This window comes from Schistocerca nitens, chromosome 3 (assembly GCF_023898315.1).
Source record: "Schistocerca nitens isolate TAMUIC-IGC-003100 chromosome 3, iqSchNite1.1, whole genome shotgun sequence".
NCBI classification, from domain to species: domain Eukaryota; kingdom Metazoa; phylum Arthropoda; class Insecta; order Orthoptera; family Acrididae; genus Schistocerca; species Schistocerca nitens.
Window position 1 is genome coordinate 329,128,333 of NC_064616.1, and position 25,180 is coordinate 329,153,512.

At 39.2% G+C, this 25,180-nt stretch overlaps 1 protein-coding gene across 7 annotated transcripts in view; it reads left to right on the forward strand.

Moving 5' to 3' along the window:
- LOC126248290 (myb-like protein O) overlaps nucleotides 1–25,180 on the forward strand; it is a 94,158-nt gene that overhangs the window by 62,863 nt on the left and 6,115 nt on the right. Inside the window, exons 4-5 of one of the 7 annotated variants that reach the window (XR_007545457.1) lie at nucleotides 200–254; nucleotides 13,045–13,110. The exons of 3 other annotated variants lie outside the window; for them this stretch is intronic. Coding sequence is in view for 3 of the 4 variants with exons in the window: in XM_049949147.1 (XP_049805104.1) it covers nucleotides 17,089–17,114 (26 nt within the window). In the remaining variant the exon portion in view is untranslated. Of the gene's footprint in view, nucleotides 1–199; nucleotides 255–13,044; nucleotides 13,111–17,088; nucleotides 17,152–25,180 lie in introns of those variants that run through there. 3 more of the 7 variants (XM_049949149.1, XM_049949148.1, XM_049949147.1) reach the window with 3 other exon arrangements.

Sequence of the window (25,180 nt, forward strand, 5' to 3'; positions counted from 1 at the left end):
ATTACTAATTAGTCTATGCCTGCCTTGTATTTTTTATTTTTTTAAAGTTACTCTATAACTGTGTTCTGGGTTGCTTCTCAACCTAAGTCCTGAATCTTAGTTAGCTTAATTAATCTACTTTGTCATTCTGTCTTGGTTGCATACACTATTTACACTTTCCACTTACATTACTTATTACTAGTTTGTATCCATTCCACAGGTATCTGATGGATGGTGGCCTCATTTGAATGAGATATCTTACGCTTTACACAAAAGTAAGTTGCACAAATGAACACTTGAACCAAGATTATGCTTGTCGTTGATACACTGAAAATAATTGTATTTTGTCTATGTTTCTCACGATATTGTATCACGTGTTGCATTATTTGACTGACTGAAATGTGTCCTTTTCTGAAGTTAATAATTCGTCTAGGTATTGTAGCAAAGTGGAAACTAAGGTATTGCTAATAAAAGTTAGGTTCTGTTTAGGTAATATGTTTGGTGGTTCCTCCGGACAATACAGCAGTGGTCAGAACACTTTAATCATTGTTGTGTCCATGATGGTAGATGGAAGGTGAAAATGTGTTTCTCCTATTTCATATCTAGTTCCATTAATTAACAATCTATTGTATTGCCCTGCAATTCTAGTTTCATTATCCTGGTTGGTTTACAATTTTTATAGCAAGTGATAACTACTGTTTATGGAAGAAATCCATTTATCTCTAATTTTCTGGAATTTTGGCAGTGGATCTAAAACTTTTTTCCTCGCACTCTACTGCTTCCATTATCCCTAAGAACAACTGCATTTCACTTGACGGATTGTTCGTTTGTATAACCCTTGTTGGACAAATAAAAACATTTGGTCTAATACAATCATTTAAATCTACTGCAGACATAATGACATTAGCATCTCTTTGTCTAGAAAGTAATAATATTTTTTGAGTTTGTATCTGTATCCATTTTGCAGTTGCGATCCATTTAATGGGATAGAGATGAACCTTGTAACACTGGCATTGTGCGTTATATCTACTACTGTGAATTGTATTTTATTATGTAACCTGGCTTGATCAGTATGCACTCTTACATTACATACATGAATAAATAAAACTATATTCTTACTGGTTATAGGCATGACATGTTGTAGTACCTTTGGAAAGTCTTTCTGTGCTTTCTGTAATATCATCTAAATTTAATGTGGATTTAATAACATTGCACTCAGTTGTCCATGAGCAGCATGATGGACTGCTTCATGCAAAGTTTCGACCTCATCCTTATGTTGCTAAGGTTTGTAACAATGTAGCTGTTGCCACTTTCTCATCTGGTGTGCTTAACCAGGTTTTTATTTTCTCTAGATCACTGTTTAAGACAGTCCCAGAGTTCTGCGCATATTGTTCTAATTTTGTTGTTAAGTTCTGTACTGTTTCAGTAACATTGAGTATTCCCTTCTTCATGTTTCCTATGCATGTTGTGTGCCAATCTGTTTTTGCTTTTGTATCCTCTGCTAACTCACTAACTCTTGTACATTGCCAATTGTGCTGTTTAAATTTTTCATCATCCTCTGTTCCAAACATTGTTTTTAACAGTTTCCCTCCTGCATCTAACCAACCGTGTTTTTTAGTAATTACCATTCATTGTACCATTTCTGTTAACTGTTGCAACTGAGTCTTCAATTTCTCATATCTTCCCATAATCCTTCTGTGTCTACTTCTTTTTGTAACACTGTAAACCTATCCTGTAGTCTTTGTACATCATTCCATATTTTCAAAATATTGAATGTAAACACTATTATCCATCTGTGACTCATTAGTAGGACATCCTTTGTACAGAGGCTGATTCCATATCACACCTCCTCTGCAATAGTATGGGAGTACTAGATTCAGAAAAAGTTTTGCGGGTAACATCTTCGTAAGCGATCAGAGAGAAAATGAAGTACTGTCAATCATTCCATCCCTTATACAAATACATAAATACAGAACATGACCAGTAAAGAAAATTAAGACTAACCTAAGTAACTAACAAATACCATATGTACATTTGCATGAAATTTACGCTATTTCCTAGACCTGAAGGGGTAAGGAACATTGCCTAATGTTCCTTTTTCTTTGGTGATTCTTCTTTTTCTGCAACAGTTGAAGGAATGTGTGACAGTGCATCAGTCTCACCTCTAATCAGTGTGACTCTGCTCACATGGACTACAGAAATTCCAGTTGACAACTGTAATTTTATGTTGACTGATGAGGTTATTTCGATAACTTGGTAAGGTCCATGATATTTCATTAACAAATTTCTTATTTTGCCCTTTGGGGTATGTGGATTAGCTAGTAACACCCATTGTCCTGTTCCGTATTGTGGCAGTTTACTTGTTCATTGCCTAATATGTTCTTGCTTCTCTAAAGCTTTTGTGTTGGCATGCTTTACCCTTTGCCAAATTTCTCTCACCTTCTTCACAAAATTTTTCACTGATTCACCCTGTGGACCCAGTTGGGTTGAATTACATCAAAATGTGACGGCATTTTACGCCCAGATACTACCTCGTACAGGGAGAGGCCAGTTCCAGTATGAACTTTCGAATTACATGCACTGAGTAATTTCTTAACTGTTTCATTAGGTCCAATACAGAGTTAGTACCCTGGTCTGTGATAATGGTTTCTGGCATGCCAAATTTCAGTAACCAGTTGTTTACCATGGGCTGCGCTACTTGTTTCTGATCTGGGATGTCTACCATAACCAAATATCATGACAAATGATCTTACACCATAAGCACACATTCATTACCTGCCTGTGTTCTATTGAAATGTCCGTAAACATCAAATCCTAGCATGGAAAATGGTTTGTCAGCTTGTGGTTGTGTCTGTAACTGAACTTTCTGATGATTTGAATCTGCTCTTTGCACATGTGGGATGCTGTTTCTTACATATTCTTCTACATCACTGCAATGCGTTCTCCACCAAAATCTTTCAGCTACATGTCTGTCAGCTGTTGTTTTCCCTCAGTGTGATCTGATAAGACATGGTTGTGTGCTTGATGCATTACTTCCATTGTCAGTAATGCAAGAGCTACAGTGCGAGAACCACACTTAGTAAATCTGCATAGTAAGCCTTCTTGTGTTTCAAACTGAGGTTGCATTTGAAATAGTTGATACTCACTGTCAGGTGATTGTGCATTTATTCAATCTGTGTGGCTTCCACCTACCACTTGTAAAATTGCTATCTTCCTACTTAGGGTCTCTGCAGTCATGTGTTTCACTTCTGTCTTACTTCACAGTTGAACTCACATAATTTTAATGCCTATTTCGTTAATGACTTTATGGACCTTTCAACCCTAACGACCATTTTAAAAGACGCATGGTGTGTAACCATTTTGAATTTCTGACCATACTAACAGCGACAAAAATAAGAGAGTCTGTAAATAACTGCTAACATTGTTTTTTTCAACTGTGAAATAAATAGTTTGTCTTATTCAATTGTCTGGAGGCATCTGCTGTGAGATCATCTTTTTCATCAACGTTCTGCCTTAAAATACAGCCCAAAGCATTGTTGGAGGCATCTTATGGAAGTATGAATTCTTGTGCAAAGTCAGGGAATGTTCATGTAGGATCTGATATTAATATTTTCTTGAGCTTGGCACCTGATTCTTGAAACTGTTGTTTACTGAAAACAAACACCTTTTTTAGCAAATTATCTAACAGCTGGGTAATTTCAGAGAATCCCTTCACAGACTTATGATAATAACTGCATAATCCAATAAACAACTGTAATGAAACTTCCTGGCAGATTAAAACTGTGTGCCGGACCGAGACTCGAACTCGGGACTGTCGGTCGAGCCCTTGCCCGTGAAAGGCAAAGGTCCCGAGTTCGAGTCTCGGTCCGGCACACAGTTTTAATCCGCCAGGAAGTTTCATATCAGCGCACACACCACTGTAGAGTGAAAATTTCATTCTAGAAACATCCCGCAGGCTGTGGCTAAGCCATGTCTCCGCAATATCCTTTCTTTCAGGAGTGCTAGTTCTGCAAGGTTCACAGAAGAGCTTCTGTAAAGTTTGGAAGATAGGAGACGAGGAACTGGTGCAATTAAAGCTGTGAGGACGGGGCGTGAGTCGTGCTTGGGTAGCTCTGTCGGTAGGACACTTGCCCGCGAAAAGCAAAGGTCCCGAGTTCAAGTCTCGGTCTGGCACGCAGTTTTAATGTGCCAGGAAGTTTCATATCAGCGCACACACCGCTGTAGAGTGAAAATTTCATTATAGAAGCATTCTTTGATATTGGTAATGACCTGAAAATGCTGTGAAAGCTGTTTTGGTTCTATCTGCAGGAAACACTTTCAGTTGGTGATAACCATCTCTAACATAAATTGCTGAAAAACATTTATACCTTCCTAGGTTGTCTAATGTATCAATGATGTTCAGGATCAGATACGCATCTGTTGTTTTTTGTGTGTTCAGGTGATGGTAATCACAAGAAAATTGATATTTTCGAGTACCATCAACTGACCTATTTGGTACAATAACAATATAGCAATGCGCAGTTCAGTTGGTGACACATTAGGAGTCAGTGTACCATGCAACACCTAAACATTTACAGCCATTGGACTCATTGGAAAGAAGTTCAGTTGTGCACTGTGAAAGATTAATTTTTGCATGATGCCTACCCAGGAAGTAAAGTCCACGAATCATGGAATGCAGTTGCCCCACAGTTGGCAACACTTCCATATGATCATGAAACTCTACAGTTCCAGTCCTAAAAACAAGCTGCATTGTCCCCAATAATAACAAATCATTATTTTCCACTCCATGTAAGCTATACCTGGGGGTCCCTAGTGTTCCCCTACCCATGAGGTCTAGACTGATCACAGATACATTTGTACCAATATCGGCTAAAAATGTATGTTGTTTACCATTTACAAAGCTCAGCAAACAACAATCCATCTGCACATTAGTGTCTGCAGTATTCCTTGCTGGGAATGTTTTCTGACAGGCAAAACACCCCTGTTTATGTTTAACATTTTCCGTTGCTTCTTTCCATTACATAGCTTCCTATTTCCACACCCATTTTCTGATGGACGAAATGCCCACATCTGTAACAGTATGGTTCATTGCATTGTGCCTTCAAATGCCCTTTCTTCCCACAATGATAACAATTCTTTCCAGAAACAAAAATTTGCTTATCATTGTGTACTTGATTAGCAATATCTATTTCCTGTAAATGTGTGCTGTAGCCGAATCCTCTGGGTGTTCTGTTAATACTCTTTGCAAAAACTCTGCAGGAATTCCTAGAAAAAACACATTGAAGGCTCTGTTTTCTGCCTCCTTGAGTATGATGCGATCCGCTTGGACTCCGTGTCAGCTCATATATGTGCACATTTACTTTATGGATTCTATCTGAAAAAGTGTCTACAGTCTCATTTGCCTTTTGTGTCACACCACTCAACTTTTCTCTAAAAGACCTAGCACTATTCTGATTACAGTGTCTTTGATTTGAACCTTCCACTAAGTGTTGAAATGTATTTGCCCAGCATTTTGTAGTACATTACGTATGTCTTGGCTTCACCCATAAGATGTAAATTGGCCATCTACAGAGAAGTGTCATGTGACCAATTACTCATCCTGGCCACACCCAATACATCATTAATGAACACTGTTATGTCATCTGTTGTTTTGGTGGGGAAGGGTGTGATTAGGTTAGCTGCTCAAAGATATACTGAAAACTGGGGCTTTGCTACTGGAGACTTAAATTCATACGAACCGACTGCGACTCTCGCTCAGACCAAAAAGAGTCTAATTGAACCATCAATTCATCATGGCGTAACTTTTGTTGAGCATTTTACTGTAACAACTGCAGCACTTGCTCTGTCGGAGTGATTATGCTATCGCTAATAGTAGTTCACCTAGTGCCTAGCATTTTTGTGTAATTTACCACTAACTTATATTTATTCTGAAAATATGCTTCCAACAGAGCAACATATACCAAATGAGAAAAATACAACTTAAAATGTATGAACCTAGACTCAACTACTTCTTTTGCCCATCAGCATCCAAGAGATTCACAACACTTGTATGCTGCATGACTATTTCTACAAGTAGAACAAGTTACTGATATGAACTTACTGCTTGGTTCACTATGACCTGCTAAATTGCAAATAGTACATCTCACTGGTACTAAATATGTCTTTTTACAATTTCGTATCACTAAAGGTGCTTTTTTGACATAGTGTCCCCATCAGCATGGCTAAAATTTGCCATATCATAACCAAAAAAGGTAAAAAAAAAATCTCTTTCGTACTTAATGCATTGCGGTTACTGCTGCGATGTGACATATGCAGACCAATTCCTCTGAATTCCAGATGTTGGATTCAAACACTTCTGCCAAATCCACTAATGACAGCTACGGAGACCATGCTTCTGGCACCAGTTTACAGAGGACGAAGCAGAGACATCTCTGTGTGGAGTCAGGATAACTGTTTCGGACCTAGGAAGCATCAACAACATTAGTAAAACATTATTGGAGTTCAGTTATTTGTTCGCACTGTTTACGAGTCATTGTCCATTTGCATCAGCTTCAGCTGTTGCTCATCCAGCTGCACGTTGGATTCTAGCTGACTTCTGTAGAGTCAGCTCAGTGTCTGCATGCCAGGAGAAGACATCAGCAACCCTGGTGACTACATGGAAGCAGACACAGCCAGTGCCCAGTCTGAAGTGGTTCTCTTGCTGGCTGCTGGAGTGTACTCGGTCCCACTCAACGCTTGATGACCCACCCAGAATGTTCCTGGTGCAGGTAGTTGGGTGGCCAGTGATCTCCTCCCTACCCCTGGTAGCTGTCAGCACCTGAAGGAGTGTTGAACAGGAATGTGGACCCAAAGAGCCCCTGCTGTGGGCTTCCACAGTGAAGTCTGGTATTGGCAGCACTTTGTGATGTGGTGTTGTCAGAAGACAGTTTTTCCATCAGTAGACGGTAGATGGCAACCGGCATGAAGTTCATCAGGTGAAGACCATCATCTTGAGTACATTAATGGCTAGTGCATAGAATGTGCTGGACATCTATGTCATAGATTCACTACAGTATTGTAATAATGAAATCTAGTGCTATTACTGTGAATGAATTCCTTCAATCTCAATGATCAACTCATGACGATAGCTGGAGTATTTAATGGGAGCTATCGTGAGGCTATGATGCAAGGCTTGGTTCATAATGACCGAATGTCTCTCTTTATTCTGCTATATTTACTTAACAGGCTGTTAACTACTGCGCCGATCCCTTGCTATGTGCTGTTATGAAATAGACACAGTTAATGCTAATGAAAATGCTTGTCTCGCATTGCTTGGTTTTTCTGTGTATCCTTACTCGACAGACAGTGTTGTCGATCTGTCCTACTTGTGACATACTGGCTTGCTTCCTTCTTCAGACTCTGTATCTGGCATGACTTGAATTTGCCTGTGGCAGTTTGAGCGAGTTTTAATAAAATTGTTCTGTTTTCTACCCCTTACTACACTGTGTGCAACAATAATAGCATGGGTTGGAGTTCAGGAATTAATCTATTTCATCTATTTTGTTTCCGACTGATTGCCCATTTAGATGCATAAGTAAAATTCTGTCATCAGTAATGATAGGTAAGCAACTTAATGCATCTGTATTTACTGTTTCGTTGACGTTGGCTGGGGCGTGATGGTCCATAAAAAATCTTCATTGCTGCTCCTCACATCCCTGCTTCTGATAGAGTAATAAGAGGTAGCACTATCCTTCCTTTTGGCTACTGATGTGACTGTATCTGCAATTCTGGCTGGTCTACTGCTGTTGCATTCTGTTGAGGTGGTTCCTCTGTTGGTTCAGTAGTGGGTTCTGTATGTGGTTCATACCACCCCAGTTCTATCACTGTCTTTTGGGACTTAGTTTTAATTGCTTCACTTATCAACTTTCCTAACATGCAATATCCTTTACTGTTTTGGTGAAGTCTAAGTCTGGAGAAACATGCTGTATCAAGTTTGCTGACTTCTATTAATTTGACATTACTGAACATCTTACATGGGCTTTTGTTTTTTATTTATGCTGTGAATTTCTTTGTTTACAGGTGAGCATCCTAGCAGGTGATATCAGTGGCCGAAGTTTACGAATATGATATTTGTATTTGTTAGAAGTGATAGAAGTCTCAAGAGCTGTTTAAACAAGTTCATTGCTCTGTTTTTGTAAATGTCATTTGCTGCAGCAAAAATCTCTACACTGTCCTCTTCAGATGGTCATTTTTCACAACACTTCTCATCACTTCTTTGAAATTGTCACCTGGCCTTATCATACCTGTTACTGCCAGTGAATTACTAATGCTTTTAAGTTCTTGAGAAAGTCCCTTCGTGTGGTTGTCTCAATATACATCAGTTTTTGTTTCTTTCTTCTTCCCAGTGTGTGTTTCATTTTTATGTACATTTTTTGTCTGTCTGTCTGGGTCATTCTTCATAGAGATATTTGTAGTACCAGTAATGGTATTGTTCATTTGTCATGTTTTCATTCTGTTGTTCAATTCTAGAGGAGGAAAAACAGTTTTATCATTGTTCATTTCGCTGCATTTTTCTTTGAGCTCAAGAACATATCTGTGACATGTAATATGTTCACACTTCTTGTTTTGTTTCACACACCCTTTAGTGAGACACTATTTGTAGGTCAGTGCCATGTATCACTATATACATCTGAATTGCTCGCATGACAGTGGTCTTTGAGGTAGTTGCTGCTCTAAATTTGCATCTTTTTACTTAGACAACTGTATTTCTTTTTTAAGATGTTGATTTCATTTTTAAGTCCTTTTGTTAACTCATCTTTGTCCCTTAAAACCCTTTAAATTTCTCATTTGCATGTTTCTGTAATGCAGTCTGACATGACCACACAAAATCATTTGTTATAAATCTTATGGACACTTTTGAGCATGCGCGCGCACACACACACACACACACACACACACACACACACACACACACACACACACACTCTCACTCTCTCTTTTTAGACTTATTACCAGTATTAATTTCATTTTTTCACTATTGTTTTCACTTAAAACTTGAATCTGTGCAGTTTTTTTTGCAAAAATTGTAAGGTTGAACCATGCACAGTCTGCTTTCATGACCAGATGCTAAACCTGCTGCAAAAATTATGTGAATTCAGATAAATTACAAGTTGAAATAAAATAATATATTAATAAAAATGACAATTAAAATGGCAGTCCTACAAATGTGCATTTAACCACAAAATAATAATAATAACAAAAATAATAAATGAAATACACCAAAGATTGCATGATTGCATATTTAAAGAGGGTAGCAGATTCCCCAGATACTAATTAAACATTACCAAATCATACTATAAACAAAAAATATCTAATATGGACCTCCATTTAAAATCTACACTGTTCACAAATACAGTATACAGTATACAGTATATGTTAAAAAAAGCTTATTTCCCTTCCGGTCTCCCTCGGACCATATGCAATGTCATATGTCTAATAGTTCGTGCACAATAAATTGAAACATTAAATTTGCACACACTTGCGCAATATGAATCACAAATAAATTTGTGTTAATACATGGTAAACAATAAAGATGACCTACTCAATAGAAGTGTCTCTTTGTGCTGCATTTAATGGTGGTTTTAGGTTTTATGTGCATGTTATTACTTTCAAATGAGTGTCTTTATTATAGTTCAAATTAACATTTCATTACTTAAATAATAAATCACATAATAAATTATTCATTGTTACATAGGGAAAGGTGCAAGGGATTTCATGTTGCATTCATTTTCTGTGTAAGTGTGGAACTTGTGATGCTCTGACACATTTACCTGTTCTTCAGTACTGGTTTGTCAAGATCACTTGAAATGCTCAAAAGTTATTAATTTTGAATGATCTGTTCATTATCATTCAGCTATGGTGACGATGTGACTCCTATAGTTTTATAATATATATAACATTCAAGAGTCATTACATGCACCTTAGGACCATGATTATGCTGATGTGGTTGGTTTTGGGATATGATGAATGTGTGAATTACTATTTAATTTCAAAATATTTAAGAATATCCATTGTCTGCCATGCTGCTGAAGCCACCATTCTTAGTGTCTTTACATTCCTCCACTTGCTAGTTCTTGAACCAACTACTTCACCGAACTCCACCAGACTGTGGTAAAACTTAGCTTCTGAGTGTCCCAACTTGATCGCCATGGCTGGCGCCCACCTGGCCCTGGTCACTATGACTGGCTCACCCTCCACTGGCTCACTACAGCCCCACCTTGGCCCCCTCAACCAAGCCAAACTTAGAAATCCACAGTTTCAGTAATTTTACACAGCTGATAGCTTGCCAGCATACCTTTTATGTTACAAGATCATGACAACAGTTCCTGAACATGTTTGCATGTAGAAAGAATAGGAATAAAACCCCATCTAGCCATGAAAATTTGTGGTTTTCATTTTTTCCTAAGTCACGTAAGGTAAATCGCAGGCTGGTTCCTTTCGTAAAGGATATGGCTGCTCTTCCTTGCTATCAACCTGCAATCTGACCTTGTTCTCCATCTCTAAGGACCTTGCCATCAGTGGTATGTTAAACATTAATCTTCCTTCATTTTTAACTGTAGAGCAGTTCCTTAGCTGATTCAGTGTGATTTCAGGAAATTTTTATCCATCATTTATAACCTGGAAACTTTTATTTTTCCCTCATATTGATGTGTGAAATTATTATGTCAGGCAGTAAAAAAAAAAAGAAAATTGTTTACATTGTGACAATCCTAGATTTCCTCTCAACCACAAAAATGCTTACGTGCATTGAGTGTAGCACAGGTTTCGGCCACAAACAAAATGGCAGTAGATCCATCCATCTTACTCTCTGCATCTGGTACTTTTGGATTTCTATCACTTTTGTAGAGTGAAAAGAAGTCTGAAAAGGAAGTATTCAGAGGTATTAAGTGAAGTCAGATCAAAATTACCATTTGCAACAGACAAACTTTCAGACAAACTTATATACGGTTTCTGTCAACAGGGTAAATACTAAGGCAATTATACTTTTTATTGTAAGTTCCCCCTTCTAAATGCTACATTCATTCTTTAGTTCAGTCTTGGGTACTTGCGCTGTTATGGAAGTACTTCATTCTTCTGGGGAATTTGCCAGTGTGTAATGTCTTTTCTACATAATTTAACCCCACGTTTTGTTGGTACTGGTTGTAGTCACAATCTACCTCAGCTGAAACTTCTTAATTTTAAGTGGTTTCCTAAAATACTGATACCTCATATGTCACTGAGTATGCAGAGTTCCACAAACTGCTTCTATTTATGGAGTAATAGAAGTTTAGAATATGATACCTGCATGTATTTCACGTTTCACATGTGGTGGCAACAAAGTACGTGCAATTTAAAAAGTTAAGAGTGGCGATCACTGGTATACTCACTACAAAATTGTTTAAAGTGCTCCAGAAGTTAAGTTAGCTCTCAGATAAATAGCAAACTGAAAGCACTTGGGATCATTTAGAAGCTTTAAGGCAGCAGATATCATTAATTTTCTCAACAAATTTTATACCCAATTAGAATTTATACATCGCGGAACAAACAGTTTTCTACCATTTACATTTCTATAGAAAAATAATAATCAAATTTGACATATTTCAAAAATTATTTTTGCAGAAGTGTTGCATAAATTAATCATCTGGTCCTAAAATCAGCAATATCATGTTAAGCAGGTATCTGTACATTTCATTTCATATTTACAAATTCTCCATTGCGTCATTCATGGAATGATTACAAGTCCTAATATACTCTGTAATGTGATTGTCTGACGTGGTTTTTGCTGTGTAAACACAAACACCTCATTGGTTTGCTTGCTTGTAGTAAAAAATATACACAGCTGCAAAAAAAAAAAAAGAAAGTCATAAATAACATTCCCCACACTGAGTTATGCAGTGAATATTGTCTCTGCATGTTTGTGAACCATATACAGAAACTGGCTACTTTGCTTGTACCACTGCCCGTGTGACGGATAGCCTGGCCCACGAAATTTAGCATATGTACACTTACTTGCTGCTTTTGTTTGCCATTTTCCTTGACATTAGCAGAACAATAACAAATTTTACTATCCTTGGTGATGAATGCTTTTATACACCAAAAACTATTTCTAATGAGTCAACATAATAGTTGTTGAAGATTATTTGAGTACATAAGTTGGTTGAGTACATAAGTTGGTTGATTCATCAGCAAAATAGCCAGGTGATCAACCCATGTCACTACTGAATCAAATTGTTGTGCATTATGTAGACTAGTGTGAAGGAGATAAAATGCAGAAAATATTGCCACATGTGGCTTAGTGGTTAAATGGTAGTCCAGCTGTCAGACACTGGTCCTTATCACTTTTCCTTCTCTTGTGGATGGCAGTAATTTTCATTCCTTTTCTAAATACATCTGAAGGACAGAATAAACTCTAAAAGGAGGTCATTGAAACTTATTGTTGTGACAAATGGCTTGTGTGTACTGCAATCAGATAACTAATTTTCAACCAAAGGGCTGTCCATTGTTATCTAGCTCACACAATTAGACTGGTTCACTACACTATTGATGCATCTGTTCTAAAATCTTCAGGCTGTGTTAGAAGACACCCTTTTCCAAGTTGGGCCAACGGCCTTGCTGCAGTGGTAACACAGGTTCCCGTCAGATCACCGAAGTTAAGCACTGTCAGGCTGGGCTAGCACTTGGATGCATGACCATCCGGTCTGCCAAGCACTGTTGGCAAGTGGGGTGCACTCAGCCCGTGTGAGGCAAACTGAGGAGCTACTTGATCGAGAAGTAGCGGCTCTGGTCTCGGAAACTGACATACGGCCGGGAGAGCGGTGTGCTGACCACATGCTCCGCCATATCCGCATCCAGTTACGCCTGTGGGCTGAGGATGACATGGTGGCCGGTCGGTACCGTTGGGCCTTCATGGCCTGTTGGGGAGGAGTATAGTTTACTTTTTCTTTTCCGCGTTGGAGTGAGGATGGCGGCTGAGCAGACAAGGGTAGGCTGGCAACACGAGTGATGCACAACACTGTTTAGAAAACCTCATATTTGTTTGTGTTGTAGGGATCAAAAGCAAGAAGTATGGCTGAACAAAGCAAGAAGAGGTTTTAGCCAGAGTTCCTTAAAGAGGTAAATAATTTTCAGATATCCAATCTATAAAGGTAACCCAGTAGGGATTTTTGGTGTGGACGTAGTTAATGGAAGCATATATGATTTCGTTTCAACCAGATGTGAAGTAGCCTTTTCCCCATTTGAAAACTGGTTTCTTTGTGGTTTCAGGCAGGTATTCAATCGTATACATTAAAAGAATGTGAGTGTGATAATTTGAAGTGCAGTTGAGGTAGAAAATTCTGTCAGGGTTCTAAATGAACTAACACCGACAGGACTCTACGAACTCATGAAAAGAGGCAATTCAGATCTGTCTTCCTGGTCCAAGGCCATGATCTCTCTTTGATGATGGTAGACTTCACCACCTAGGTTTTGAAGCAATAATCCAACATTTAATACTCTGTTTCAACCTCGAGGTAATGATACTGATTGGTAACGTCTCCATTTACGGAAATCCTGGAGACATCATCTCAGATTTATATGACTATGTTTCTACAAAGCTGTCCCTGATACCAAGTTGGAGACTTTGCCTATTTTGAGCACTCTAGTGCATATTTCAAGCAATTATTTCACTCCTAACTATTCGTACTGCTCGGGTTTTATTAGGGTTAAATTTTCCTTCAAATTTTAGGTTTCTTGAGACTGACTGTATCAGTTGGACAGGGGAATTGGCAGGAAACTGAGGAGACTTCATTGAAGTCCATAGTTTGGACATTTGTGAGGAGTGATGTAGAGAAACAATTGCAAAATGTAAATTAGTTTGGCTGGATTGAGGTTTCTTTACAATTTCAAACAATAATATTTCACAATCATAAACAATGCATCACATCAAATGATGTTGCAGTGTCCATGATTCCTGTGTCTATGGCTAAGAGCATTGTATTCATGGAGAAATTTTCAAGTTCTGGAAGTGATTGCTTTGATTGAACCAGGCTGCTGTGCCCTGCAAATGCATAGATAGTGTCCCTAAAGGGTCTGGATGCGCATTCCGGCACTAAGGGCACAAATAAGGTGTTTGGTGCATTTGAGACACCAGCTTGGCAGAAATTTTTGTGTTCCATAGCTGACATGCCAGTAATGCTGAATGTATCAACTAATTTTAAAGATTACTTGATTTTGCATTCAAAATGTAACTACATGTTAACCATTTACCTAAGAAATTTTAAATGATATTCACACAATACTTTACCTGTATCTAAAACAAATTAATTCTCCCCCTCCCCCTCTCCCTCCCCCTCTCCCTCCCCCTCTCCCTCCCCCCCTCCCTCCCCCCTCCCTCCCCCTCCCTCCCCCTCCCTCCCCCTCTCCCTCCCCCTCTCCCTCCCCCTCTCCCTCCCCCTCTCCCTCCCCCTCTCCCTCCCCCTCTCCCTCCCCCTCTCCCTCCCCCTCTCCCTCCCCCTCTCCCTCCCCCTCTCCCTCCCCCTCTCCCTCCCCCTCTCCCTCCCCCTCTCTGAAAATTCATTGTAGTAGAAGTACTTGTCAAACAATAATTCTCAATTTATGTTTAATATTGTTTTTGTTTTCTCTCAGCAGAAATGTGATCAAATATTTTTCCTTGTTATAAAACTGGGTTAGAAATAAAATGACTTGTTTTTTGTATGACACAGTGGTAAGTCTAAGACTACTGATTCAAAGTTTTAGGTTTGATACCTGGTCAGTCTTGTGATTTTGATCTGTCATTTATCATTTTTTTCACCGCAAGCAATGTTGTAAAAAAAATGTTATGTCACTGTAGTTCAGAATGCACATTAAACTGTAGGTCAAGGATGCCCATACCCAGGGCAAGCATCCCCCCCCCCCCCCCATCTCTTAGGGAAAGGAAAAAATATATGGTATAGTCAGGTGTTCTTCTTTCAAGAAAATTATTTAAAAGTCTGCAGTGTGCAAATTTTTAACAGGGTCAGAACTGGAACTTTTTAATGTTTACTTACGAGTCACCATTCATCTTCCAAAATATTAAAAATACTCCATAGCCCCAGGTCTATACCCCATACCCCTACAGACTACCGCATGGGCACCCTTGCTGTAGGTCACTGTATAACGGGGTGAGTCAGTCAGTCCAAAGACTGAAGGAAGACAAGTTCATACCAATTTCAGTAGGACTATGCATAATAAAACACTGTGGTGCTGAGGACGGCTTTGCTTACCCCTATATTTTGTACAAAAAATTTGCAAATTAAATGAATGTTCTGTTGCTATGGAGAGTCATAAAACACTGGCATATTGCATCACAAAAGACATCACTACATTCATATAAAATTTTTAAACTTTCGCTTTACCATTATGCCACTATGTTTTGAGTAAAAATTAACACGACATTCTTGCTTATGTTTAGAAAGACATAATGATCGTGCATTTTAATTATAAGATAATTTATCTAGCCTTGTCTTATGAACTCAGGTGGGCTTAAGTTCATATTTCACAGTAATAATCAGTGAAAGGATTTTAAGGTGCAAATTATGGACAGAAAAGGTTCTGAAAATACGTACAGAAAGGTGTAAAAAAGGGTGGTGATGAAATTATTCTATTCAAGTTTAAACCAGCTGCATGAACTTCCCATTTACAGGGTTCTGTTGTACTGGATTACATATATTATTTCAATGTTTTTGACACTAAGTCACTGGCACTTCGAGCTCAGTAGCTCATTATATGTGGAGAAACTCTGCTCATCTTCAGAAACCAATGGAGCATATCTTGTCAGCACCTGCAAAGGAAGTTCTCAAAGTTGCAAAGGTTTCCACATCTGGATTGTTCTTCAAATGTAATTTTAATTTGTCTTTAGAAAATCCGTCAAGGATGTCCCGTACATTCATCAACTTCTACCACTTCTCCTCCTCCTCCTCCTCCTCCTCCTCCTCCTCCTCCTCCTCCATACCTTCTTCAAAACTCTAAATTACATCAGGCAAATATTTGTAACCACACACTGCAAAAAGTTCCAACTCTAGGTCTTTGTTGTTTACTACTTGTTGGGCCTGCATGATGGCTGCTGCATCCACGGAGTGTAGGGCACGTATGAAGTGTTTCATTTTATCAAATTTTTCACACGAGAGAACTGTGCACCTTGCACCAGTACCCCGTCTTAGTGATGACAGGAAACTATGGAAGGTTTGTTGATGCAAAGTTTGACAACTGGGAGCCCTTACCAAAATGATTGTCACAGCAGCGATGAAGCCATTTACCATGCAGTAATTTTCCCTAATACTTTCTCAAACACGGTGTACACTATGTGCAGTAAATGTCACAAGGTTGAGTTTGTGATACGTACCCTTCAGTTGTTGGAAATCCAGAAGCACTGGTCAGTCACCACAAGCCTGACTTTTTCGTAATGTATGCCCCTAGGTACAGGTTCATGCATGAGTCATTGAACGATTACTTTATCATGCAGGCATTTGTCTTCTCAAGTTGGTACATTTTAAAAAGCCTAGGGTTTACCCATTCAGCAGATAATGGAAAAACCAACATATTCAAAATATATGTTTGCAGCTCATCAGTAGTTTCACCTAAAACTAATCCCAATTAATGTTTGCCAACCACTGCTTTCATTTTCTCTAAAATGTTGTCATAATTTAGGTGTTTTGTGACTTTGTCAGAGTGCTCTCATCTGATATTGACCTTTGTGTGTACTTGCCATGAAATGGTTTGAATGCAGTATTGTTTACCTTATGGATTGGAATTCTGACTGGATTAATACCATGGCAAGATCTGTACTTAACCCATTCAGTGACTGCTGCTTTTCAGATCATGAAGTGAAGGAGTGTACCAGAGTAGTTTGTTTGAATTCCAGCTTGCGAAGTTCAATGTTTTTTTTTTAAATGTTTGTTGCTCTGGATGTGGTGATTTATTCTCTTTCTTTGATGCCTATCATCAATTGCAATATTTACTTCACAGGTGGCACATTGCAGAATGATACCATCAGCTTCAATAAATTGAGTCTTGAATTCTTCTGAAAGTGCACACAACTTCTTTTTCTTAACCTTCGACACGATTTTTTGCCTTCAGGGCCTCGGCGCTCATTTGCTGGGTGAGCACTTGGCGACCTGGGGACTCCTGAGCTGGGGACTGGTAAGTGCTGCCAGTGTCCCCTGTCACCATAAGCTCTATGCATGGTGCAGTGTGGCAGTGGAACGTTGTCTCTCTCAGGGAACAGGGATCTTGGCTTGATCGCCTGGATCATGACAGAATAAACCTGTATTAAAAGCCCCTCAATCTCAAGGTTTGCTGTGTGGTGATGGGATGCATGGTTGTTGAGGTGGAACAGTCGTTAGCGGCAACCACTGGGGAACCTGCGACACCTCAGTTGTATTAGGCATACTCGGGCATGCCGGCCCTGTCTGAATGGACCCTTGTTTCCCTAGCTAATTGTGGGGCTGAGATGGAACCCTCAAAATCTTCTTCACACCCATTTATCCAAGAGAATGATAGAGGCTAGTCCTCCTGATATTAAGAATACTTCGGACTTCAGTAACAGAGCTCATGGAGTTGTGAATAATAAAGTGTCTTTGGTGATAAAGAGGAAGGAGGGGACATTTGAAAAAGTGTCCCCCTTCTATATCCGTAAGAGTTTGCAAGGTGTTGCTGGCACCTTAAAATCTATATAACAACTGTGTAATGGCTCATTGTTGGTCGAAACTAACAGGTCAAAGCAGGTCATTGACACTGTCCACAATGAGGGGATTCGGCTGGCCATGGGTGCTTATAGGACCAGTCACGTACCCAGCCTCTGGGCTGAGACCTGGGAACCGTTACTTACCATTTGGCGGCAACTCCTCATGGTATGTAAGGCATGTAAGATCCTCGCAGCTCCAACTTCACCTCCACACCATACTTCTTCAATGAGCCACGTGCCTTACTGCTGTTTGGGATTCGCGTGCAGTGTATGCTGGAGTCACTCAGCATGAAGCAAGTACAACCCCAAATTCTGGGTTTTAACTCTTTGCTGCCCTGGTTACTGCAGAGGCCCAGCGTCATTTTAGATGTAGCGCAGTACAGGAGAGATTGGACTCCTGCTTCTGCTTTTAATTCGATATTTACAAAAATTTTGTATGTGCGCGTCATCTGTGTAGCTATCTTTTACAGATGGGTCTAAGCAGAGAGACTCGGTTGCTCTGTCGTTTTCCCAGATTGTGTCCTCAAGATCCGACTGCCTAGGAATTTACTATCTTTGACATAGAATTATATGCAGTCTTGCGGGCACTGGAGCAGATGATGCATTCTTCCAGTGCCAAATTTCTTGTCTGTTCAGATTCTCTGAGTACCCTTTACTCTCTCCAACGTTTGTACCCAGCGGATAAAATCATCCAGAATATCCAGGATGCCCTCCTTCAACTACAACAACTGGGGAAGTAGGTGTCTTTATGCTGGGTACCTGGGCACATGAGAATTGTGGGGACAAAAGGGCAGATCAAGCAGCCAAAGAGGCATGTCGTGATCCTCAGGTATTTCAGTGTGCCATCTCCCTGCATGCTATCACCTCGCTGTGGAGGTACAAGGTCATGCGTCAATGGGAAGACGAGTCGCTGAAAGTGAGTGACAACAAGCTCTGTGTAGTAAAGCCCACAACTCAGCCGTGGCGAGGTCCTTCTTATTCGCCTTTGCATAGGCCACAGCCCCTTGAAATATAGATTCTTACTCCAGCAAGAGGACCCTCCAATGTGTGGTGCTTGTGGTGTGCAAATCACTGAGTGACACATTTTATTGGACTATGTTTTATTTGTCAACAAGCAGACTGTGGCGGTTTTGCCGACAGATCTTACCTCTATTTTGAGCAGTGTTCCAAGGGGTGTGGTCAAAATTTTAAATTTTTGTGAATTGTCCAACATTTTTAACAAAATTTTAGGGTGGCGTTTTTAATGTGTCAATAGAATGACTGGCTCACCCAAGTTTTTTGTAAGTGGTCAGCCAGTCACATTTCTCTGTCCTTCCATTTAGCTCTTCTGTGTTTCTTTTCCGTGTTTTAATTTCATGTATAGCTTCTTTCTCTTCTAATTAGTTTTAGTGCATGTGAGATAGTGAGTGTTCAGTCATTTTGAGTGAGTGTACAACAATTTTAGTTATTTTAGTTTATCTTCACATTCGTTTCTTTGGATAAGTGTAAGGCTGCTGATGACCTCGTCGTTGGGTGCACATAAACTCCAATACACACACACACACACACACACACACACACACACACACACACACACGATTTTGTTGTGAACAATCTTTTGTGGTAAAATACTAACACAGCGAACAAGACAATACACAGTTGATAGTGGAACCATTAAATTCATGCTAGCTGTAACTGAATTTAGGTTTCAATTGTTTCAGCATCAATTTTATTTGATTTCACAGCTGCAGATTGATCATTGCTACTGAGGTAGACTGTCGTTACTGAGGCTGATCATTGTTGCTGGGAGTATGAATGATTACTGGTGCTTCCCATAAATTATATTTCAAACTTTATTGGCCATTGTTTACTTTTGATTGAACAAATACTTAAAATCCTGTTCAGGAAGAGAGAGAAAAAAAAGGTTGAGTCTATTAAAAATGCAGATAAAAATGTTCTTAAGTGTGCAATAGAAAGGGAAAAAGTGCAAAATGTGGTAATCTCACAAAAGGTGCAACAAACTGTGTTTATTTAGTTTGATTTCATGTTCCCAGATGCATATGTTGACCTATCTGTGAGATAATAGCTATATTTTTGGAAAGGTGTTGCACATTAAAATCCGTCCTTTAATAGTAATAATACTTCCCACTGTATAAAGGATTCCAGATAGCATTGGCGTATTCCATCTACCCAGATAGCTTCTTTCCATACCTAAAATGTCCTGGTGGAATGTCTTCCCATGTACATCAGTTACTGTGCTATGGCTTCCAGGAAACATACAAAGCAGGAATGAGTAAAATGTGTGTTCAGATGCACATTATAGCTTAATTGTTGATATTGTATTAGAATATCTTGGTTATTTTAACAACAGTTTTACACTGCTTTCATATTGCACTGAAGCAGTAACTGAAAGTGTTGTGAATTATTAATTCACAGATTTTCAGATCAACAAACACTCCTTCCTTGTATAGAAAAGAAGTGAATATTTTAAATAGTATGCTTCAGAATCTAGAGAAATTGGAGGTGTTTCATTTTCATTGTGCAGGAAAACTACTTTTAAATGGATGTTTCTGCAAAAAGTTAACAGATTTTTATTTGTGTTAAATGCCTAAAGAATCCAACAAATGGTTAAAACCAGTTATGGTGATCAGGTTGTATTCCATTTTAAAAGCCTTTCTTGTCAATGCTTAGTGTATTGTATTACATACCATTACATGCCAAAACATTATGACCATCTGTTTAATACTTTTGGAAAGCAATACAACTGAAAATTTTGCATAGCATGGATTTGCCAAGTCCTCAGTGGTTTTCTGAAGGTGTATGGCACCGGATTTCTGTGCCATTTCACACAGTTCCTGTAGATTATTGGCCGACGGTTTGCGTGCATGGAGCTGTCACCTGATAGTATCCCATATATGTTGCATCAGATTAATTTCAGTGAATTTAGTGACCAAGACATCAATGTAAGTTCACTGTCGAGCTGCTCAAACCACTGTAGCACTATTCTATCCTTGTGACACAGACTCTTATCCTACTGGAAGATGCTATCACATTTGGGGGGACATCAAGCACGAAGGGATGCAGATAGATGTCAATTTTTTCATAGCCCACAGCTGTCGTGGATTTCATTGACAGTCATTTTTTTTTTTCCTCCAAATTGCATGGGAGTGGAAGAAAAAGCAAAAAAGCATTAGTCATAAGCTGCTGCTATGCCAATATTGAATTTTATGTCCAATGTGAGGGGTGATTGTATATTGTCTTGGACTCCTAATTTAAATTTGATTATAATATAAGTACACACTAAAGGAATAATTACACCAGGTTGAGATTAAAATGACACTTAAGTACACACAGCAGATGTTTTCTAGATGTTGTTACAAACATTGCTCACTACTGTGAAACATGAAGTGAAAGAGTTCATAAGTTATTGGTTAGTGACAAAAACAATCCTTTAATTTACTGACAAATAAGCTACAGAAGTGCACATATACAAAATACAACCAAATACACTGGAGTCAAAAATTAAAGCAAAAAACCGCTATTGCCCGGTCCATTGTGTAATTCATGATATAGTCATACAAACTGTCTACAGATGTCCGTACAGTTGTGTTCTGCAAGGAACATGGCATTCCGGTCAGCGGTCAACTACACCAACAATGAAGTCATGACACCTATCAGACGATGTAGTGTTTACCAGGTAGACCCACATCCACAATCACTGTGCACATACCATAGACGGTGCAATATGCACAGAAAGATGTCTACCAGATTCTCTGTGGTGGAGGGCCATAGGAAGAATGGAAGCAGAACAGTCGCAAAATCATGTGGACCAGTGGCTTAATGTGAATCATTCTGTTGTTTCTTGAATGTGGTGACAGTTTGTAGAGACCGAAACTGTATCCCGAAGACGAGGGCAGGGCCAACCATATGTGACATCAGAAACAGAAGACCATTATTTGGCTGTAAGTGCAGAATAGTACAGCCGTTGCACTGTGTGGCAAATTGGCATCTGACTTTGCAGCATCCAATGGACATGAATCGAGGCAAACAGCATACAGAAGGCTTCGGCAGAGTGGTCTTTACTGTTGAAAACCTGCTGTGTGTGTGTAGCTCTGATGTATCTTCACAGAAGGGAACGTCTAGATTGGAGTCATCAGCATGCCATGTGGATGTTCAAACAGTGGGCCAATATTCTTCTCACAGATGAGTCCCGATTTAGGTTGGACAGTGTTGCTTAGTGGATTTGTATCTGGAGGGAATGTGGAACACTATTTTGGAACACAAACATTGTGGAAAGAGACTTATTCGAGGAGGAAACACCTCTTCATGAAATTGCACAGGTGGATCGGCAAAGTTAAACTGGTGTCAGGTATCGTGATGAGATCTTAGGACCTCAAGTGCGATTGTTGCGGGATGCTGTTGGCCCAGACTTTGTACTAATGAATGATGATGCTCGAACTCATAGAGCATGGGTGGTTGATGTTTTCTTGTAAACGGAAGATACTGCATGCATGGTGTGGCCTGCTCACTCCCCAATTTGAATCCAATACAGCACGCCATGGATGCCAAAGGGAGATGGGTTTCATCACATCAGCATTCACCAACCACTCTCTTAGACTTGCGAGTAGCTCTGCTGTAAGAATGGGCATTATTGACTCAACATGAAACTGATGTCATCATTCACAGCATGCTCCATCCTTATCAGGCCTGTATTGCTGTCAGAGGTGGCCACACTCCATACTGAGCACATTAACCAGTTGGCAGAATGTGTGTACATATCCTGTAAGTAGGAAAAAACTAAGAACATTTTTGTTTACTGTTAAGTATGTTGCAGTTCCTTACATTCTGCATTCGTTACATTGTGTCTACTTCACTAACATCTTTTTATATTGTTTTGAGGCAAAATAAATGCAACTGTGCAAAATTTCTGTTTGTTGGTTCAATTTTGGGCACCAGTCTCGTAGCTTTAGTTGGCGGGGTAAAACAGAGAAATAATTGGAGCTATGGGTAAAGTAACCTCCCCCCACCCCTCCCCCCATTTCTTACTTCAACTGTATCAGAAAAACAATAAACAAAAACATTCTAATTATTGTGCTACTTTTTGTCACATGACAATACATAAAACTTAGTTAATCGAAACAGCAAAGATTTTGTTCCTTCCAAGGTTTTTGAGTGTACTGTCATATCCAGTTGTTGAAAGTCCATGATGGAATCATCACCACCTGATGATGGCTGAACAGTTCCTCACTGAAATATTATATATCTTTGACGATTAGATTTAACGGTACACCAGGGAACCTTGGAAGCAGTATATACATTGGGACAGCCTTAGATTATACATTGGGACAGCCTTAGATCACAAAGATTTTGTTTTTTGTTTCATAGTGCTTGTTTTTGGGTATGTCATACCCATGATCAAGCTTAATGCTCTGTTTGATGGATGGGTCACCATAAACCTTACCTCGTACACTCACTAAAGAATATGATCAAAATTTTTTATACACAAAGATTCAAACTTCCTATACCTGGTTTAAATGTCTCCTCACTAGCAGTCATGGCCACCTGGGGGGAGGAGGTTTGAGGATTTCTTTCCAAAAAGACTATGCGTGTCAGGCCCCATGTAGCTTTCACTACAGTCCAGAAAGTGCTTAACTTTGTGTTCATTGTGCACACTTGTTGCTTTAGTTCTCCATGAAATCTGACCTTTGGAAAATAATTCTGCCATCAGAAATTACATTGGTGCCAACAATGAAATTTCACTTGCAGTATTGTTGTTTCTATCATGACATATATTGTAGGGTGTACTCCATTGCAGACTCTGTGTCAAGTGCCTGCTTTGACATGCTGCTGTGTGTGAATTTTGTATCTCTGTTCAAATTGTTGACACACATTCCAATTTCTGCTGCTTCTATGGTGACTGGGTCCCCCATTTGTTTGAAGTGTAAGCTATAATCCATATTTGAACAAACAATATTTTGTGCTTATTCCTAATGCTCCATTCAGCAAGAGCATATCCCTGTACTTGATGGGGTGCCACCACTGCTCTTTACAACTCTGGGAAATGTTTTGACTAGATTGTCCTACTTCGCTACCGCCACTTTCGCATGAAATATTGTAATCACCTGGGATCTTGAACTATCATTCACAGGGAGTAACATCTCTTCAGTTTTCTTAAGTGAATTAAAGACTATTTTAATCCCATGTCTGTTTAAGAATTGTCCAACTTGGTGTTGCTCTTCAGAACAGAAGAAATATCATGTGCTGATTGTCTAAACTCGGATTTACATTCTCTGGAGAGAGCTGGCTTGCTTTTATGTTTTTGATACCAGTTTTATCTGAACACAGTGGTTAGGTGTTTTATTTTGGCAGTGTGATGGTTCTCATCAGATGTGTTTCTGACTCTTTCAGTGTGTTCAACACAGCATTTGGGAATGATGAAAAGTGTGTCTGTCCTTCTCCATTTCCACAGAAAACTTTTATAAGATATAAGCTGTTCATGTGGTCAAAGAATTACTGCAGTGTTTCCTTTCCATGAGGCCAAATCAAAAATGTATGACCAGCATAATCATAAAAACAAAATAGGACAAGTGTAGGAGAGCATTGTTTATTACATATTCTTCAAAATTCTCCATGAAGAAATTGACCACAGCTAGTGACAAAGGTGAGCACATGGCCATTCCATGAGCCATATCATATTATTTGTCACTATACAAAAATTAAGTGGTGGTCAACATGTGTCGGAATAATTTGACAGTACCTGGAGGAAAGCAGTTGGTGTGCAAAATCATTCATTATACCAAACAGACCTGTAAGAAAATTGCTGTGTTGGAGGCTGCCATCTTCTTGCATCTAGTAATGTCATTGTTTAGATGGACATAGTGGAATACATATAAAAGATATTGGCTGGAAGAGAGAGAGAATAAACTCTTCATTTGTTAACCTGGCCACTGGCATCCTTCGTCCCACAGATGCAACAAGGTTCACCTCAGTGTTCGACACTTTTTCAGAACCCTCGGCTCCCTCCTTCAGCAAGACCCACCACGTGTCTGCTATAAATATGATGCCACGATAGCATTGCATAATATCTTAATGGGAGGTGGTGTGTGTGCACCTAGCAGGTGGCATCAAGTGGTTTGATAGGAGACTGACTGTGTAATTTGAGCAGTGACTCTGTCAGTATTAAACACTTCAATTTTTGTGAGTGAACAAATTTTATACCTAGCATCTTAGAAAGGGCAACTGAGTTATTTTTGACCACTTAAATGGTAGTGCTCAAATATCGTAAGTTATTTTCACCCATTCGATATTCTAATTTAATGTTGAAGAAAATACATTTTTATTGTTTAACAGCAAAGGTGCTGTTTATTTACTGGTTGACTGGTTCCAGACTTTGCCCATTTTCACAAGTCACCTATTACAGAGAACAGAAGTTATTATGAGTTGTTGCTTAAAGTGTGGATAATAAAGGCATCAGTGATAAAATGGTTCATATGGTAACTGCTTGTG